The sequence below is a fragment of the Perissodus microlepis genome, chromosome 7, assembly GCF_051167445.1.
Source record: "Perissodus microlepis isolate ML-2025 ecotype Zambia chromosome 7, ASM5116744v1, whole genome shotgun sequence".
In the NCBI taxonomy this organism is placed as follows: domain Eukaryota; kingdom Metazoa; phylum Chordata; class Actinopteri; order Cichliformes; family Cichlidae; genus Perissodus; species Perissodus microlepis.
In genome coordinates, this window is record NC_140467.1 from 9505742 (window position 1) to 9525846 (window position 20105).

Genomic DNA, 20105 nt, shown 5'->3' on the forward strand with positions numbered 1-20105 from the left:
TAAACCTACAGGTGGACTATGAACATTACACTGCTGCAATAAAATCTGCTTCTTGCCAAAAATGCATGAAGAATGTAGATTTATACAGACTCAAATCGAGATTATGAGCTATAAAATTGATTGAGGTGCATTTAAGGTTGGAGCGAATTTTACTTTATTAGTAGAAATTCTAAACAAGGGGGAGAAAACGAGTTACACTGGATCACCAAGACGCACATTTTGTAGTCCATCTTCTGGACATTATAGTGTCACATTATTAAGGAGTCGGCAAAATTGCAGGTGCATTTGCTTCTCTTTTCCTGAGTGGCTATAAATTCTCCTTCACACCTTTCTCTGACCTCATGGATTTTTCTATCAGATGAAGGAAATGTGTTCAGGAAATAGCAGTAGGAGGTAATATTTGGAAATGTTCAATCATTACTGAGGTTCTCGTTAATCAAATGTAACATTGCATTATTTCTTTCACTGACCAGGCAGTTGAGTTGAGGCAACACATTTAACCAGCAGATGGCAGTAAAACACAACAATCTGAGGCTGTCAACAAAAATGGAGGCAACACTCATTCAAAACTTGCTTTACAACTTGTGCACTCTCTCAGCCCAAAGTCAGACAAAATAACACGTTTTTCTTACCGCAGAGAGCTGCTTAAAAGCAAACTCAAAGCCCTTTGTGTAGTCTGTAATTCCTTTAGCGCTGATGTTCTGCACGGCATCCTTCAGCAGCTTTTTGTTCCTCACGTTGGCTTGAACGAGACGATCGAAGCACGCCGTGTTTTTCACCAGTGTGTTAAACTGGGTAATAGAGGACAGGAGTTATGACCTGAAATTTATTCATACAATTATAACATGTGTGCAAATTCAACACATCATACAAATGCAGCACACGCACACAGACACACAAACACTACCACCTGGCCTTGGCTGTTATCAGGCAGTGGTAAACAGACACATTCATCAAGCTCCACTAATTGCTTCACATCCTCAGAGCTCAACGATTTGGTACCCATGGAAACAAGATTCTGTTATATAGAAACGAGCTTAGGCAACCTCACCGTCTTTTTTTAAAGGTGAGACTTGCTTATTTCCACCTCACAGTGCACACATGCACAAATACTCCACCCCCCAAAAAATGAGATACGTTTGAGTTTGCTTCAGGAGTGCCTAGGAGTGAGGAGGAAAGGCATTTTTAAAGAACTCCCAATGGCAATAAGTAAAAAGACAGAATAAATTAAATAGACAAAAAGAACTTCTAATGATAGTGCAGGAAGGGCATGGGACAGCAGAGCAGCCAGCTGTCCCATTCCCAGCACATCTATTGTGTAGCAGAACTCTTCTGAAACAATACTGCACCTCATCGATCTCAACTAATCAATGCATCTCTGTGAGACGGCCGATAGGGAGGCTGAAACACTGATGTACAAAGACAAGCAGGGGGGCAAAAAGAGCCCTGACTATATGTCTGCCTTGATCAGTATGTGTGCATGTGTGTCTGTGTGCGTTTCCAGGGAACCAGGCAGCCTTGAAGTTCCTTTTAGAATGACAATAACAGACATACACATCTCTGCTGAACCGAAAAGCAATACAATATTGGCTATGGCACACGCACAACACAAAACACACAATGGAAGTTCACATGACTGACTGTGTAGAGCAGATGGGAATCTGTTATCACATAATCTATCTAAAGCAGAAGTGAAGAAGGTGGGTCTAGCATGTGGGATGGTGAGGAGCAGAAAGTGAGAGGAAGAGAACGTGTGTGTGTGTGGTGGTGGTGGTGGGGAGGTTAAGCACGAATGTGAGGTGTTTGCCTTTTAGAGAATGATGATCCCATAAAGGGTACGTGACAGAGAATTATAGTTTTATCTGATTTAATTACTTTATTAAAAAAATAAATAAACACTGCTATACAGAGACCTGTGGAATGACTAAGAAAAAGCCATATTCTTTCATTGTAAGACTGCATTTTTGGCCCTGCACATGAATGTGAACGCAGTCTACCGCAAATTCCACTATTCTGCCGTGATCCTATTACAACAGCTCTTATATGTGTGTGTGATGGTCCAGGCCTTGGGAATGGATTAGTGACGACACAAGAGAGAAGACTAATCTTCAAGCTCTAATCCCAGCGGACTGTCTCCTATTCTGGTTTACTACTCCGGCTTGCTCACTGGACTGACGCTGGCTAAAAGATTGATGCCGGCAAAACATGGCTGAGCAGGCTGGATAAATGTGGTGGAGGCTTGTGGTGTGAGAGGTGTGGGAAAGACAGAAGACAAGGGTAAAAAAACAGAAAGAGAGAGAGAGAGAGCAAAAAAGGAAAGGAAGAGAGGCAGCCATCAGCAATCGTCTGACCTGACCTGCTGTGAAGAAAGAGCGCGAGCATCTTCCGTGACCAAATGCCAACTTAGTCCCTGGGCTACTGTTAATGAGGAGGGATTTGTGGGTAATATCAGAGACTAATGATTTAGTGACAGGTAACAACACCCTGAGGACCAGACATCGGGCAGTGGATATGTGTATGCGTGTGTGTGTGTGTGTGTGTGTGTGTGTGTGTGTGTGTGTGTGTCCGTGTGTGTGCATAAATGAGTGAATCAATGACAGAAAGAAATAGATATGGTGAGGGGTGACTGACAGAAGGAATAATGATTTTTGCTGAAACAGGAGGAAATTGACACTGACTTACCATTATGTAACTGATATATTGCAGCAGGAATATTATAAATCCATTTCATTTTGACTTTAGCTGTCTTGTTGTTTTTTATATACCCTTCCTGTTTGTTATACTGACATTATGCTTAGCAAATAATATTGTTGACAGCTAAAAATACAAAACTGCTAAAAAATAGAAATGTAAAAAAAGACAGACTGGAACAATGAAAACAGGTAGCCGTATGATATTACAGGTTGCAAATAAGCCCTAAGAATTATTGTTAAAATTATCAACCAAACTTTAGTTTACGGTTCTTGACTATATAAAATAGGTATACTGCTGGCTTGTTTGAGCCACATAGTCTTAATACTTGTCTAAAGTGCAACAAACCTAAATGAAGTTTTTAGTACCTTGATATAACCAGGCAAGTTCTTTGGACTATAGATTCATCATATCTCATACACTGTACTTTTAAAGGGTTCAAGTTCAAAAGTCATAAAACTGAGTCAAAACTGAATTGGATTTCAGTGTCTCTACAAATCTCTCACCATCTCATTTTACACACACACACACACGCACACGCACACACACACACCAACAGTAGCCAATAATTGCACATCTTTGCAGAATCAAAAGTCCACCATGAAACCGAATACATTACGTCCAAGACAAAAGGTCCCTCGAGAGAGGAAAGAAAGTCGGAATGGCTGTCATTTGCAAGGAGAACGAAGACAGCTCCAATCTCTATAAAGACCTGTCTTAATAAACACCTCCACAGGCACCCATCTACGCATCACACAATCTCCTGATTGGCTCTATTCAAGTGTAATCACAAGTGTGGAAAGCTTAGAATAGATGGCCAGAGAATGAAAAGCTGTAGAGGAAGAATGTAATGGAAGTGATGAAAAGTAAAAATGAAGGTAAAAAACAGAAGGAATAGTGAGAAGAGGAATGTATATTGGCTGTGTATAGAAAAGTGGAGGCATACAGTGTAAAGGAAGGGCATTCATTGACACAAAGAGATGAATGGAGGTATATGGTGAAATGCTGACAGGAATTGCATGGCTCAGTGATGAAAAGAACAAATGATGGAGAGAACAAGAGGGTGATAAATGTTTCCTGGGGTTCACTCCAGTCAGGGGTGCAGCTTTAATTCCTTTAGGAGCGTTGGGAATGGGCATACACAGCCACGGCCACATTTGAGGGCCTAGAGGTGAGGAGGGGCCATGTACTGCAGAGTTTTAATCCTGTACACCAAATAGAGCAGTGGGTATTTCATTAAAGGCCTGTTTCATGGTGGCCAGACCAGAGAGAAATCCATATTTCGTTACTGGTCATCCATCTCTCTGCCTCTCTTTTATTTGTGTGTGTATGTGTGTGTCTGTGTATGGGCATTTGTTGTGTATGTGTAAAGATGTATGTGAATGGATACGAATTGGGTGTAAATTCTGACCTTCGTCACCGTCACTTTCAATAAACAGACCACCCAACATTCAGCAAGTGGGCAGTCTAATAATACTCACACTGACTACGTTGACATAGTCATCGTCAGAAAGAGTCTCCAGCATCTCGCTGACAGAGGTCCTGATCAGTTTTAGCGTCAAGCCAGACACACTCCCACTCCTAAAAAAAAAAAAAACAAGAAAGAAATACCTGACAGCTTCTCACAGCAATCTGTCTGCTCAGTTCTTGTCCTGTGAGATTTTACTCGATGTAATTAGAACTGCTTCTGCCTTGGGAAATACATTACACTATGTGGCAAAGCTAGGAAGGCATGCATTTCAATCAGGGGAAATCATGATGGATGCAGGAAGGTTATGGATCAGTAAGATTATCAAACAACTCACGCATCCACGAGAATTAGCATATCTTTCGGTGAGGCGGCTCCTTGAATGTACCTAGATGGTCATAAATGAATGCAAACACATTTCTGGACTGAGACACATATACTCTGAGGGCCAACCATTTGCATAATCATTTATGCTGAGAAAATACAATAACACTTTACACACTTGAGTCATATTTTCATTGTCATATTAATATAAGACTGAGCGATATGGATGGCATTATGTTCAATCAACAATTAGCTGTTTTTACAAATTATTACTTTTAGAGCAATACAAAATTTTATCACAAAAAAATCTTTATTCCTGTAGTGAATACAATTTGTGTGCTGTGTGAATGCACTCAAATTTATACAACCTGCACGGAACAATCAATTAAAGACTAAAAAAAATTGTATTCACCAAATTTGCACAGTAATAATAATCATAACAATATTCCACTGAAATGCAATAGGCATTATTTGATTGAATTATTTGACTGAATTAAAAAACCCTGCTTACACATGAGCTACCCATAATGCTACATCTAATTAGCTCTACATGTAAACAATGAAATAGATATACAAAGACACATAGTGACATAAAAGTTTAAGTTTTGTATTCTGACTAACACTGTTATCCTTGAGCCAGTTTTCTTACCATGGCCTCCTGCGCACATCGTAGAGATCTATTTTACTGGGGGTCTTACGAGCGTCCATCCAGGGAGAAGCTAAAAGACGAGATTTGAGATGTACTGAGTTTTCATCACAATTAAAGCAGAAAAACAAACAAAAAACAGCACACTACATACTATTTTGGCTAAATAGTATGTAGTGTGGGAAGCGCATCTGTAACCGGAAGGTCGCCGGTTCGATCCCCGGGCTCTCTGTCCTGGTCGTTGTGTCCTTGGGCAAGACCCTTTACCCTATCGCCTACTGGTGTTGGCCAGAGGGGCCGATGGCGCGATATGGCAGTCTCGCTTCTGTCAGTCTGCCCCAGGGCAGCTGTGGCTGCAACTGTAGCTTGCCTCCACCAGTGTGTGAATGTGAGAGTGAATGAATAGTGGCATTGTAAAGCGCTTTGGGTGCCTTGAAAAGCTCTATATAAATCCAATCCATTATTATTATTATTATAATATGAAAAAATCATGTTGTATTTAGTGTCATATTCTGCTCAGGAGCCGTTGTGTACATACTACATTCTGTGACATAATGACAGGCTTATTGGATCGATCAATTTATTACACCACCTACATTATAACATGTTTTAAGATCACTAAAAATATTTATGAGGAGGGAAAACATGCACAAATTATTTATCGGAGACGCACAGCTATTAGTGAAGGGCACCATAAAAACAAGGAAGTATACTGAGAGTGAGTGACTGCCTTTCATGCATGCTAAGAAGTAAAAGAAAGGATAAATCAAAGCCAATGCAAATTTATGAATATGAGACATAAACTTTTGTCATAAAGCTATAGAGTCGATGATGACAGGGAATCTCATGAATAGAAATAGCTTGGCAAGGATAACACGCATACAAGAGGGAGCAGCAATAGACAAGTGCAGACGCACATAAAGTCAATGTGAGCTTAATTATGCGGACAGCGGATCAGTTGGAGGCACAATCGAAGATTGCAGCGGTCCCAGACCCAGCTGTACACAGTGGAATATTCTCCCATGTTGCTTGTCTGTGTTTTATTGTGTTATGGTGTGTTAATATCTGTGCATTCCTGGATTATCCTTTTTTGTTACACATTTCAATGTTTTTTTTCCCTTGCTACCTAGCCTGACCTGTCTCCCCAATGTGATGTTTGTGTATTGTATGTACGGTCGGCAAGGTCTATCATCTCGGTTGTGGGCAACTGCAACTGACAAATAAAGGCTATCTCATCTCCTCAATTACTAAGCAGTGTGTATTTAAGCACATACAACCTCAGAATTATATGAACAGACACATAAAAACCTATTCAAAGGCAATGTTTGGGTTGTTGTCCCCCCCCCCCCTTTGTTTCCTTACCTGGATAATAGCGAGCCAGGCCAGTGGCACTGCCAAACACCTGCCAGAGTAGGGTTGGGTCATCCTCTCTATTCTTTCTAAACACTTCCTTCAGTTCCTCCGTCCAGGTTAATTCATTCAGCACAATGGTGGCTGGATGAACAAATACACATGAAAAGCTCATTTATCAAAAGAAAGCATGCACATGAAAAAGAAATACGTCATGAACCCACCAACATAAGCAGAATTCAATACATTATACTCTAATTACATTTTGATTTTGTGTGCAGCTGTAAAATAAACATTTTCATGTCTTTGTGGGTTTTCTGCAACCATCTTTAGAAGGCTCAGCAAAGAGATATGGACAACACAGTTTAACACATTCATTAAGATTCACACACAGGCCTCACTGTCACCCCAGTTGCCCAGCAGAGCACAACCAAATATTTTTCCAGCACAAACAGAAAGCGCTTGCATTAGGCATCAATATCAAGGAATAGTACTCAGACAAGTAATGGCTTTGCACAGACACAATTAAACTGTTTTACCTAAAACCACCAAATAATCTGCATGACTGCATGTGAAGAAGTTTTTTTTTTGTGTGTGTGTGTGTGTGTGTGTGTGTGTGTGTGTGTGTGCATGCTTTTGACAGATAGTGTGTGCTGTGAGAGGCAACAGGCATTATGGATGTAATGACACAGCACCCAGACAGCTCAGAGCCACATTAAGACTGATGATGGATGGAGACACAACACATGCTGCCCCCAACTCTATCTGTCCTCTCTGCCGCTCTTCTTTTTTTTACCATCTTCCACTTTTTTTGTACTTTGTGGCATTGCATATATTTTTTTATGGGACTCTGTACATCTTGACATGTGGCTAGAAGTATAGTGTGCATGTGTGTAGGACATATTGCTATCCTATATTGAGCGTGACGTGTCTCATTGATGTGCAAAGCAAACAGTGTTCATTTGCATCTATTTCTCTAGAGTGAAGAGTTAATGAAGCCTCGGTTGCCAGGAGTGCATGTTTTTCATTATAGAAAGGGAGAGAGCATGAAGCGTGTGCACACACAGTAATATAATTCTCTCATTAATCATTGAATTTTAGAATTTTAAGGCAAGAGTCAAAAAAATACTACTGCACTTGTTAGATAATGATAAAACTGCAAACTATATGTATATTTTTTTATTGAAGACTGATTAAGTTAGGCCATTGGATAGATAGCACAAGCCATCTTGTTTTATCCAAACAGCTTGACAGTTAAATACAGCGAGATGATACTCACGTGTACTAGACTGTAAGACGAAATTATGGCACAAGGCAACCACAAGCCTCTAACTAGTAATTTGTTGCTTTTTAATGTCTCCACTGGTTGTGAATATCCCTGAGTTAGTCATAATCTTTAATAAGCTAAACTTCACTGCTGCTTCATAAGGGAAAGACTATCCTCGGGTTGCCCATATTGCCAATGACACTAATGAATTCCCTGGATACACATGTATGCCACACTGAATCCACACCTAGTGATGACATAATCTCATTGGGACATCGTGGGTGCAGTATAATTCACAAAAATATGCAATATGGATTGGTGTATATTTTCCCTATTTTTTGACTGCTTTAATTATCAGTCTTTTCCTTATAGAAGCAACAGCTACACACTGTATAACAGTGAAAGCTAATAAGCAAAAATGTTCTATACAGCTACAGTACAACATGCTCAGTTAAACAGTTATTTATAGTTAGTTTAACATAAGAGAGAGATAACTACAAGACATTAAATTTCCCATCATTACTAATTAAAAGAATAGTTGGATATTTGAAAGACTATAATGTATGTCACAAAATAACCTCTGATATGGAAATATTGCTGGCTAAATATCTAATCATTGGAGATAAAAACAGAGGGGCAAAAACAGTCTATTTTTTTCTAAGCTGCACAAAATTTGCTCACCCACTACATTTGTTTATGCCATACAAAAGCTATGGTGAAAATTGCCTTTGGATGACAGAAATGATAGGCAGCAAACTGGAGGGATTTTTGCATCTACACAAATCTGGCACTTGAATTCCAATCACAAGCAGTATAGCCCTGAGTGTGAAAGGTGAAAGATGTCTGCTGAGCTCCCTGTGACACAAGATGACATTACAGTATGTGTGAATTTGTAAATTATGAATCATTTTTGCAGAAACAGACTTGTGTGAAATTGTTGAATAATAATAAAAAAAAAAAACTTGTTCCACAGTCTTGGACAAGTTAATTAACCCAACAGGATTTATTATTTCAATCATATCAAATGCAGTGATCTCTTATATATAATAAAAAAAAGTACCATTACACAAGAAACACCTGGAAACAGAAAGTGATGCGCTGATTGTGATGGATTATTTAAAGTTTACTTTAGGCTACATTTGTGCTGAGCTCACAAGAAATTCTTCTATATGACTGGCCTATAGCCAGGAGGCATTGGGGTGTTTTTATTAAAAATTAGATGATGGACATGGCCACTGACACGTCACTCATTGCTTAGTGAAGCATCTGTTTTAAGTTTTAAGTGCTTTTTTCCATATTGGTGCTTTATAAATGGACTTAAATATCAAGCATGGATCTGACAGTGAAACCAAGGGACACTCCCTCCTAAGACTGTAGCGCTTACATTGAGACCATCCATTCATTTTATTCTGCTCATTTGATTCAGGGTCACAGGTGGTGAGATCACAATTGCCATACGGCAAGAGGCTGGCCAGGTCACCAACCTGTTACAGTGCTACAGTGCTAAAACATAGAGAACCAACCATTTTTTTTTTTTTTTTTTTTTTTTGTGTCCCGTTTGGATCTTTAGCCATCAGAATTGTTGTCTTAAGGCCAAGAAAGATGCCAAGCGGATTTATTTTATCAAGTGGATCATCATGGCCTTGCCATATTGGTCCATTTGATTGACCTTTATTATAATTATGAATTTATTTTATTTTCGGTTGCTACAAACGGGACAGACATGACTGGGGGATAGGACAGGGAGAAAGAATGAAAGAAAGAGAGGGAGAGAAAGAAAACCAAAGGGGAGAAGAGACGGTGAGAAGGGGGGGAAGAAAGGAAAAAACAAACAAACAAACAAACAAAACTCCTGGATCACCTGTATGGAGAAAAAAAACAGAAGAGAAAGCAAACAACAAAGAGCAACATAATAAAAACAGCACCATCACAATAAACTAGCTCGCAGTAGATAACAGTAGATACTAAATAATAAACGATATTGTGCAGCACGCAAGATAGACAGCGCACAATGTGCTTTGAGGCAGCAGCCAAGAAAGGTGTAGTCCGCGTCTGTGAACACCCGTGTGTACACCTGTGTGCATACCTGTGTGGATCAGCATGCTTGTATTCCAAAGGTTTCTCCATGTAACGATCTGCTAGGGAGTGTGGGGAGCCATAGCCCCGTCCACCAGGGTATGAAGCAGGTATGGAGGAGATCCAGGCCCCAGATATCCAGAGGCCCCAGAGTACAAGGACCCGAGGAGGACCACCAAAGGGGGGGGAACCGTGCCACCCTCCTGGGAAGAGCTGAGTAGAGCCCCAAAGGAGAGGTCACCCCGCAGCTACGGAGCAGAGGCCAGAGGGGGTTGCAGTGGCGTGCCCGCGGGCTCTGCCGGCAGCCAGCTGTGCCAGAGAGGACCGAGCTTCAGGCCCAGAGGCCAGAGGCCTGAGGGCATCCCACCCCCCGGAAGGAGCCCAGCCGGGCCACAGGCGCCCGGCCCCGCCAATCGGCCACCAGGAGTGAGCCGGTACATGCATGAGCGCCCAGCCCCAGACGACAAGGACCACCAACACACCAACGTCTGAGGGCATCAGCCACCGGCAGGGAGTGTGGTGAGGGGAGATAGGCCTTTGTACTTTAGAGGGCCTGAGATGTACCCAGAGAGGTTGAGTCTAAGACCCAACCTGACATATAGACACAGACAAACAGGCACACGCGGACACAGACGTGCATTCCCACCCCCATATGCACAACCAAATACTCGGCACTCACCCAACGTGTAGACAGACACAAATAGACACTGCACAGACAGTCGCACTCCCCAAACATACTCTATATCTCAGGTCCAGGTACCCCCGCCCCCAGAGGGGCAAGCCGCACCTAGACCCAGGAGATGTAACCCTTCTCTCTGAGGTGGAGGCAAGCGGACCACCTCCTTATCTGCAGTAGAGCAGAGAACCAACCATTTACACACACCACTCAGCACTGTCCCTGGACAGAGCCCGCATAGACACGGGTAGAACATGGAAAGGACCGTTTAGGCATGAGGTGCTAGCCACCACATCTCTGTGTTGCCCTCTGCTAGGGACCATAATTTACCAAAAGAACATTATGTTACATTCAGCTTCACTTGAAACCAGTAAGGCCATGAACTCATCAGGAAAATAATTAGTGAGATCAGAGATCACATTAGACAAAGGGTCATTTTCTTATGGATTTCTGCAGCTGAACTTCTTATTGTAACCAGCCTCGCCCCCTCTCACAAAGAATGCAGATGGAAGACAGTTAAACATTGGCTGGAAACTGGGTCTATCCTTCATATACAGTCTATATTCTATAGTGCTCTGAAAAAAAGATTTTGCCACCTTGCTGATTTCGTCTTTGCAATGCAATTGCAAATTGCATTACATCTGACATTAAACAATGTCAAACATGTTTATGATGATGTAACAGTATGGGTCTTCTTTGATGGACAACTTGCCAAAAACCCTCCAGTGTGGCTGAATGAAAACAAGTCTGCAAAAAAGTTGGATGAAATTGGTCCAAAGCAATTTGATAGACTCGTTGCTAGGGATGGGTATTGATAAGATTTTCACGATTCCAATTCCATTTTTGATTCTGTTTAACGATTCAATTCTTTATTGATTCTCTTATCGATTATTTTTAAAAAAGGAGAACACTAAGTTCGATTAGCTTAGAACTTTGTTTTATATCTTCTCTTTGAACAAGATTTAGGAGTAACATGGCCTTACAAACCCAACAGTGAGATCTTAAGAGATCCACAGCCTACGGCTCTTCAACGGGGCGTCACAGGGTCCCCAGGAAAAAAAATTGTAAATGTAAAATAATAAAATAAATATTCTTCTGTAGCAATAACAAAGTATAACATAAATTATTCAGTAGCAATTACACAAGAATATCCAGTAATGTCCCTGCCTACAATTAAACACATTCACTTACCGAAAATCGGGGGCATCTGCTGTGGCAAATGGGTGCAAGCCTTTTACCACAAACTCAGTCACTGCTCGGTGACATTCGTCTATCCTGGCATGAAAGGAGACGCTACCGGTAGACTGCAGTGAGAACTGCCAGCATCTGAGCCAGCCAGACTCTGTCTCTCTCATCATGGTCGCCTAAATGCACAGTAATAGCAGGTTTTGTAATAAGGCAGATCGCGCTAACATAATATGCACTGTTAGTTGATTATTTACCTGCCGCATTAACGGGAGAGGACGTGCAAACGTTACCGCTGCTGCTGGGTTGAGATTCATGAGTCCGGAGCGGAATTAAAAACACGACATTCATTTAAGGTCATCGTGTGTTTTGTGAGCAAATGCTTTTGCATATTCGTAGTGTTTCCTCCCTTAAATGAAATATCTACTTTGCAAGTATTGCAAGTTGCCCTGTTGTCATCCGTTCTCGTAAAGTATAACCAAACTTTTGAGCGTTTGAGCCACCATGTTTCCTGCCAGGTAAATGACACTCCGCAACGTGGTGACGTCATTCGGGGCAACTGGAATCGATAAGGGAATCGTTTGCAAAAATGGCAAACAATTCCAAGGAATTGAAACAGTGGGAACCAGTTCTCAACAAGAACCGGTTTTCGATGCCCATCCCTACTCGTTGCCATTCGCCAGCTGTCACAAACACTTGATTGTAGTTCTTGCCGTAAAGGGTGGCACAATCAGTTTTTAGGTTTAGAGTAATTGTGTTTGAATCATTTTTTTCTATTTCCATTTATCTATGTCTAATAATGAAATTAGTTTGATGACATGAAATGTGGCACAAATACTACTAGCTTAGCATGCTCTCTTTGCAATGTATAGTAACCCTACTAAATATCACAAAGAGATACTCCTTGAATATTTTTTTCACATCTCATATTGAATATCTAGAATTATAAATACATAAATTTTACATTTTTATATTCAGCTTCCACTTATATATCCACTGAATTTAATTATTTTCTATTTTGTCTGATATACTTTTTTTTGGTACTATGTCCTTCAATGGACATTTTATGCTTTTGTGATCTTTCTGTCATGCCTGTATCCTTTCCAATACTGCCCTCACACACATGAGTCTGATTTCATAAACTTGTCACCCACTTTACCCAGAAAATCTAATTTTCTCCAGCTGAGCAAAGGCTATTCCGGGAACATTTATAGGGTGGAGATTAAATTGGAGAGTTGAAACCTCAATAACTATGAATCTTCTGACCTGGAATACCAAATACATACTCCTTCACGTGTGTCCATATCTGACACAATATATGAGCCTGCGTATGCTCTCAGACATACGTTTTTCTCCATATTCGCAGTGCTTTTTTGAATACATTAGTTTATTTTAAATAATTTTCTTTAGCTAGATATTCCTAGAGTTTGAAATTTAAACTTAAATCTGAAAAACAAGTCTCAATCTCAAAACAAAATTGCATGGTCTGGTTCTCCATTTCCATACTTGAGATTGTTGCCCACAGTGTACCGCCAGGTTTGAGTCCTCCCTCGTAAACACACACACACACCTAAAGTTTCTTTCATCTCGCTGGGTAGGTCCCAGAAGCTCAGCGTATCCATGCATACTCATTACAGGCTACCAATAAACAGCATCCTTGTGAGAGAAAGGCAGCGTGAGTAGCTGTGGCACCCAGCCCAGATTAAAGGCCAGATAGGGATCTCAGGGAAAAATTGACAAATTCACAGCAAGTTCAAAAGAAATGCTAATAAACTAGACTTTCCACCCACAGATAACAAAACCTGACAGCTTTCCATTCCAATCTACATTTCCCTTTTCTGCCCATGTGTCTGGGGTCAGCAACAAGGTGAAGCAGGTAACCTTGGGGCCAGACGGTTCCCCAGCAGGCTGAGGTCCATGCTGAGGAAGTCATTCCATCCTGCTGTCTCTCCAAGTCACTGCTGACGCATTACTTTCCACTGCACTGATTCCACTACACCAATTACTGAACATCTTACCACAAACACACAGATGTCTTTCTTCACAGAAACACAGATACAAACACACATCATTCAGTAATGCTGCTGCAAGATGGTTTAAAAAACCAGATTGTAATTAAACTGGAATCTTTCTGAAGTTCTTCGAGAACCAAGGCCTACTGTGGTGACACATACTTGAGCAAATCTTCTAAGGCTTTATTTCTCTCATCGTAAGTCACACTATATTAAGGACATCACCCCACAAGTTGAAATCTAAAAAATAGAATAAAGGAAAAGCCACTTAAAAATATTACATAATTCAGACCACACTTAAGCTATTCAGCCAGGCACCCTTAAGTCACTGACATTCAACTTGAGCTGTGCTAATGTCAGGGAGACTCTCGAGATTTAAATTATGCTGTATCACTCAAGGTAAATGTCAGCACATGATGATGAAATGATCAGAAATGTACTTTTATAACAAAAGGAGCAAAAATACTCTTTAACAGGATATCTTCCAATCCATGTTACTAGATAATGGTTTCTTCCTGCTTTGACTATTGCTGTCCAACAATACCCAACAGCCTCCTCAGACATGTTCTCACTACAAGACATACTTACAGGATATGTGACGATCATTCACTATGAATCCGTCAAATGATTACCTGCTATATTTTAAAACTGTTTCAAGTAAATATTGCACTCGCTTTGTAGTATGAGCTGGCAGGCTAAAGACTTTAAACGTCCAATGTGACTGAAACAGCCCCATCAAGTAAAGCCTGAGTTTGGGATGGTATAAATAGATGAAAACAGCTATGATTATAACATAAAGCTGCTTAGGTTTTAATTTTCCTGTATCCAGATCATGACAACCAAATGTTTATTCAACATGTTTAAGTTTTTAAGAGATTATCATTAATATTCTCTATAATCTTGAGTATACATGATCCTATTTTTGTTTTTTCGCATTCTGAGAAACTGACTACATGTTCAGTGAACATTCACCAACCTTTCACAAGTAGCAGGTGCAGTGAAATGAACCATTCTGTTCTTAAAAAATGCTGACAATGCAAATGTACTGATTGATATATTTCAACAGATGATATTATTGTTTCAGGATTTACACACAATCCAGTGTATGGTGCAGTTCAGTTGCACATTGCATTCTTTTATGGGTAACAGTATAAAATACCTGTGCCAAGAATAAATATAAGTGTCCACTCAAGCAAAAATTGCATGCATATATCTATTATAGTCAATATCTATAATATAGTCTATAGATATAAGTGTATTATAACTCTAAGGAGATATCTCCTATATCTATCTATTTATATCAATCTGTTCCTAAAGACATTCAATAGCTGCAATATTCATATGAATAATACATTTATGATTTATAATTTTAATAAATGCATACTAATCATTCTAGTTCTGGTTAAACAGAGTATTAAACTGAAAGCTGCATAACTACCAATAGCAAAAATATTTCTAAAAAAAAAAAGAAAATCCTTTCAGTTGTCGTGCCTCCTGTTCTTTTACATTCCAAGGGCAGGCAGCTTTGTTAAGTAACCGATTATTACAGGAGAACTTATTACTTGTATGAGGCTTTTTTTTGTTAAACCCATCTTTTAGCTAAGGGCAACTTTGCTTGAGGCACAATCTGTAAACAACATTTCATAATGGGTTGGTGTGTCAGCCGTATCCATAGTAACCACTTTGGTATGTGTGCGTGTGTGTGACGATGCACTCACAGCCATCATAGATGTCAGTGGGAATGTGGACAGCCGTGTGGTTGTAGTCAGTCAAACGTTTAAACGAGGGGTCCTCTTGAAAGTCTGGTCGAATCCTGTTCTTTCTTCCCTCTGTCTCATTTGCATCCAGCTGAAAGGGGAAAAAAAGATTCAAAGCACTATCTATGGCTGTTCTCACTATAGGTTTAAGAAATCATAGCAGACATCTTTATGTAAATTAATAAGGCACATTGCACATATATGACATGGTTTGTTGGTCTCCATAAAAACGAAAGACTTTACAACAGCCTGAACGCACATTCTCAACAGCTCATCGCTACCATAATAACAACACTTTTCACACCCTGCATGCTTTAAAAAAAAACCCTGACTGTTTACGTGATGATGTCTCGCTTTTTTTCATTTTATCATCTTCATTTGGGAGGAGGAGCCGGAGACACTCAGATTGTTTATGCCCCTTGTGGAGATTTATAACTCCTGCCGTGCATTTGCCAATTTACATCAATGAGAGCAGTAGAGACAGGGAGGAAAAGATGAGATACCGATGAACGAAAGCAGGGTAGAGAGGGGCCGAGGTAGTGAGGTGGTGAGAGAGATAGAGGGGGAGGGAGAAATGGTGCGAACAGTTGCTTCCTAATAAAGCAAGAGCCTAGCCAGCTCATACATCTCATCTGTCAATTAGAGGAGAAACATGGCAGAGACCTCTTCACCTGAGAGAGGCTGGAAGGAGGGATGACAGAGAGGTAGCTACATGGGAAGAAAAGCTCCAAGAAGCAGCAAACTGGGGGCTGCAGTACAGAGCTAAGACGATAAGAGAAAGCGGGGGTGAAAACAGACACAAATGTGGTGATTTTTGCAGGAGTAAAATGAGGGAGATGAGGGAATATGAGGCAATGAAGGTGGGGTGGGGGTGGGGATGCTGTGTAGCAAAAGCACATGCATGATGCATGTATGACCTATGTGTTTGCAGGGGCTCAAAGAGAAAGAGAATAAATTAACAGAGGAGGGCAAAAAAGCACACTCACATTGTCCTTTGCGTTGTAGTAGGCAATTTCATCATCCTGTAAACAAGTGACAAAGAAGCACAAAAAATGCTTTTTGGATGCTTCAGGGTGTTGCACAAAGAACCCTAACATTTATGCAACTATTAAATATTTGATCAATTTCTAAGCAGTTCTTTATTTTGCCATTTGTTCATTCTATTATTTAGTTAAAAAAGATACTAGTCTGTGTTTTTGCTTAAACAAATAAGGTATGGTCATATTTCACCATGTCCCTCTGTCCCTGCAGCCATTTGCAATGCTCCAGGTAAGCATTTTTTGCCTCTGAGATAGCAATGTAATAACTGCCTCTGTGACAAGTATTTTTCCTGAGCATTGCTTTTTTTCTCTTATATAATTGTTTGCCACCCGGGTTGTTAGAAGGCAAAGCATCTGTCATTGAAAATGAGGGGCATGTATCATAACACAGTGTATAATGAGCAATAAACCAGTTAACAAAAGGAACTGTACTCACTGCTAATGATGGATGCTGAAAACATGTAAAAACTATTCACACAATCAAATTATTCTAAGTCTAGCAAACTTAGACTACGTGCATCACCATTTGTGTATGTGTGGGTCTGTAGCTATACTATAAGTGCTAGAGGTAGGAACACAATATGATATTATCACAATTATTCACTCACAAAACAATAATATTAGTATGATTTTTAACATTGTACAATATGTAGAGTATTGCAGTAGTGATTAATCAACATCAAATTTTGTCCTCAAACTTTGTCACTATCAGATTTATCCAATAAGATAAATTGGATTTCACTTCAGATATTTTTTTTAAATTTAATTTAATTTATTTATTAAATTTTTTTTTTTTTGGCAAAATGAGATTATAAAGCATGCCAACACTATCACTAAAGCCTGCGGTAAAATGTTGCCATAAGATGAAGTTAGTTATCTGTCTGACATCGAATAGGTTGATGTTGGCTGCATGCACGTCACATGCACTCCATTTCTGGTAATGCACCAGTTAACTGTGATAAATCGTAGAAAATCACAAAATCTGTTGTTGTCTGCATAGACAGAAATTCACATTTAACCACTACACTTGCGCTCAGCAACCTTGCTGTTCTATAAATACAACCAGCTGGCAGCCAGTTGAGTCAAGTCCCCTCGAGTTGTGCTCACTGACACAGACTCATTCAAACTGATGGCAATATGATGGCAATCTGTCTGCATTTATAAATTAGATGTGAATTATTTAAAAAACTTCAATCAAAAATGGTCATTACTGTGCCACACCCTCAAGCTCTGGGCAACAATTAAGTCACCCGGCAAAGGAATGTGAAAAAATACCATACAATTACCAGGCAGCCATTAATTTTTGTTTGGTTGCTGCCCTATTTTTACTTGTATGGCTGAGTCATTAGCCTTTTCTGAATTAGGAGGTAGGTTTGTTGAGCTAAATGTTTCCAGTGTCCAGACAGTTTTTCACAACCTGTTATGTAGGTTTGCTCAGCTAATGTTATCTCAGGATAATGGTGCATGAGACAAGTCGTCTTGTTTCCCAGACAGCTAGTATTCCCAGAGTATTTTAATTAATTTAATCAAATATAAATATTTAGTGTCCCTGTATCGATATATTATCCCCATCCTAAATACAGCAGTACTATGCTGTATCATTTTTTCACCCATCCCTAATAGATAGCACATAAAAAACACATATAAACGTTTTTTTTCTGTATTTTCTCTCTCTCTGTTACCTCAAAATCGTCCTTCCACTGATGCTTCTTTTGGAACTCTTCAGCAGCTGTGGCCAGTTTCTGGGAAGTGAAATATGACAAAAGATTTAGGCTGGAACAGAGCAGGGCGATATGACCAAACATATTTATCACGATATACATTTGAAAATTTGCGATAACGATATAACTGACACTAGACAAAATACTTTACAACTCCTGAACTTTATTAGTGCAAAAAACCCCCAAAAAACATCAATGTATTTTCACTTAAACAAGCAGCTTTTTTAAGTGCATTAAAGTTATATAAAAAAAAAAATAACAGTGCAAATGCAAATTCCTTGCTGATGGTTTAACCAAAAGGCATTTCCAGTGGAAATTGGCCGACATATCCTCAGCATAACCATGTATAATATCCACAAAACTTAAAAAGAGATTATACACACACAATACGGTAATATTATGTTGAAGCACAGTACGTATCACTCCGCGAGGCGCCTGCCTACGACAGCCGTAATGCTCCGACAATCCATCAAGCAGTGCGGGTTTGTAGCTCAGCAAAGTCGTACTGAAACATTTGACAGATTTTCGAGCGCTGTGTACCACATAAAATCGTTTCGAGGTCAGTAAACACAACCAGAATTCATACATAAGGCACACGGGATTATAAGCTGCACTGTCGATTTTCAGAAAAATCGAAGGATTGATTTTAAGTGTGCCGTATTTTCCAAAAAAACACGGTAATAATGACAGCCCGCTGGCATGCTCTACCAAAAATAGTGCTTTGTTGTGTATCTGACGGATGAAAGCTAAACCAGTGCCACACCACTGAAGTTGCAGCATTTTTACAAACCAATTCTGGTTCATCCGTTTCATTTAACGATCCACTTTCGCTCTTCTCATTCTGCGTCGCCGCCATGTGTGTATGTAAACACAGGCACTGCGCATGCGCGTTTTACCCATGTTCTATCGCGATATTTCATTTTCCTATCGTTGCATAACATTACACCGGTATTACCGTGAACGGTATGATATAGCCCAGCCATAGGCTGGAATATACACTGGGTATCCTTCCTTCAAAACATCTCTCTCATTTGAGAAAACCTGAGCAAAAGAGAGCACATTAGAAAACACGGTGGAGACCACCCTAGAGACAAGAGAGAAATGATTATGATCTCACTTGCAGAGCTCAAACCACAGGGCTATCAAGGTCTTGCAGCACTCACTGTCCGCTAAAGGCCACGCCACAGAGTATCAGAATGTCAAAATGAAAAGGTTGTACTGTAAGAAAGTAGTGTGTGGGTGGGTGTGTGGCTGAATGTGTGAGCGAGTCAGAGAGTGTGAAACATAGAGCTAACTGAATAAAATAAGTTGGGTTCAGTGCAGGAAGAAATGATGGATCAGTGAATAAAGTGAAGAACAAATAAATTACCCACTGAAAAAGCTATCAATCAAAAAGGAATTATATAAAGGAATATAAATGTAATTAACCACACTTGTATTATTATATGGTGTTTACCTGACAGTGTAAAGCACCTTGAGGTGACTGCGGTTGTTATTTGGCACTATATACATACAATTGAATTTAATTGAAAATGTAATTAATCTCACCTTTAATCTAGTCATCTCTCCTGCAATTGCACATATACATGCTGTTTTGTTACCTCTTGCAAGTACAAACTATAATAACAACGCGTCTTCCATCTGGGAACAAACAAGTTCTGATGTGCATCCAGATCACAAGGTCGAAATTTAATATATATGTCCTGATACTGAAAAATCTCAAGATGTTACTTTCCAGTTGTGCTATACAATTCAGGTGATGCTTACATTATAATTTAGCAAAGTGTAATTTCATCTTCTGAATTCTTTTTTTTTTAATGGAAAAGAGGGAAGAACTGAGAAATGTGCTAACAAAAGGGAAAAAATGGCTCAAAAAGGGGACAGAGTGATAG

General features: G+C 39.8%; 1 protein-coding gene across 7 annotated transcripts in view; it reads right to left on the reverse strand.

Moving 5' to 3' along the window:
- LOC146382540 (voltage-dependent calcium channel subunit alpha-2/delta-1) overlaps window positions 1–20105 on the reverse strand; it is a 70272-nt gene that overhangs the window by 28940 nt on the left and 21227 nt on the right. For all 7 annotated transcript variants that reach the window (XM_084933257.1, XM_084933261.1, XM_084933258.1 and 4 more), the window contains exons 4-11: window positions 18175–18234; window positions 16439–16474; window positions 15414–15543; window positions 6492–6623; window positions 5133–5202; window positions 4497–4547; window positions 4173–4272; window positions 633–791 (exon numbers count right to left, since the gene is read on the reverse strand). In XM_084933257.1, coding sequence (XP_084789383.1) covers window positions 633–791; window positions 4173–4272; window positions 4497–4547; window positions 5133–5202; window positions 6492–6623; window positions 15414–15543; window positions 16439–16474; window positions 18175–18234 — 738 coding nt within the window. The remainder of the gene's footprint in view (window positions 1–632; window positions 792–4172; window positions 4273–4496; window positions 4548–5132; window positions 5203–6491; window positions 6624–15413; window positions 15544–16438; window positions 16475–18174; window positions 18235–20105) is intronic.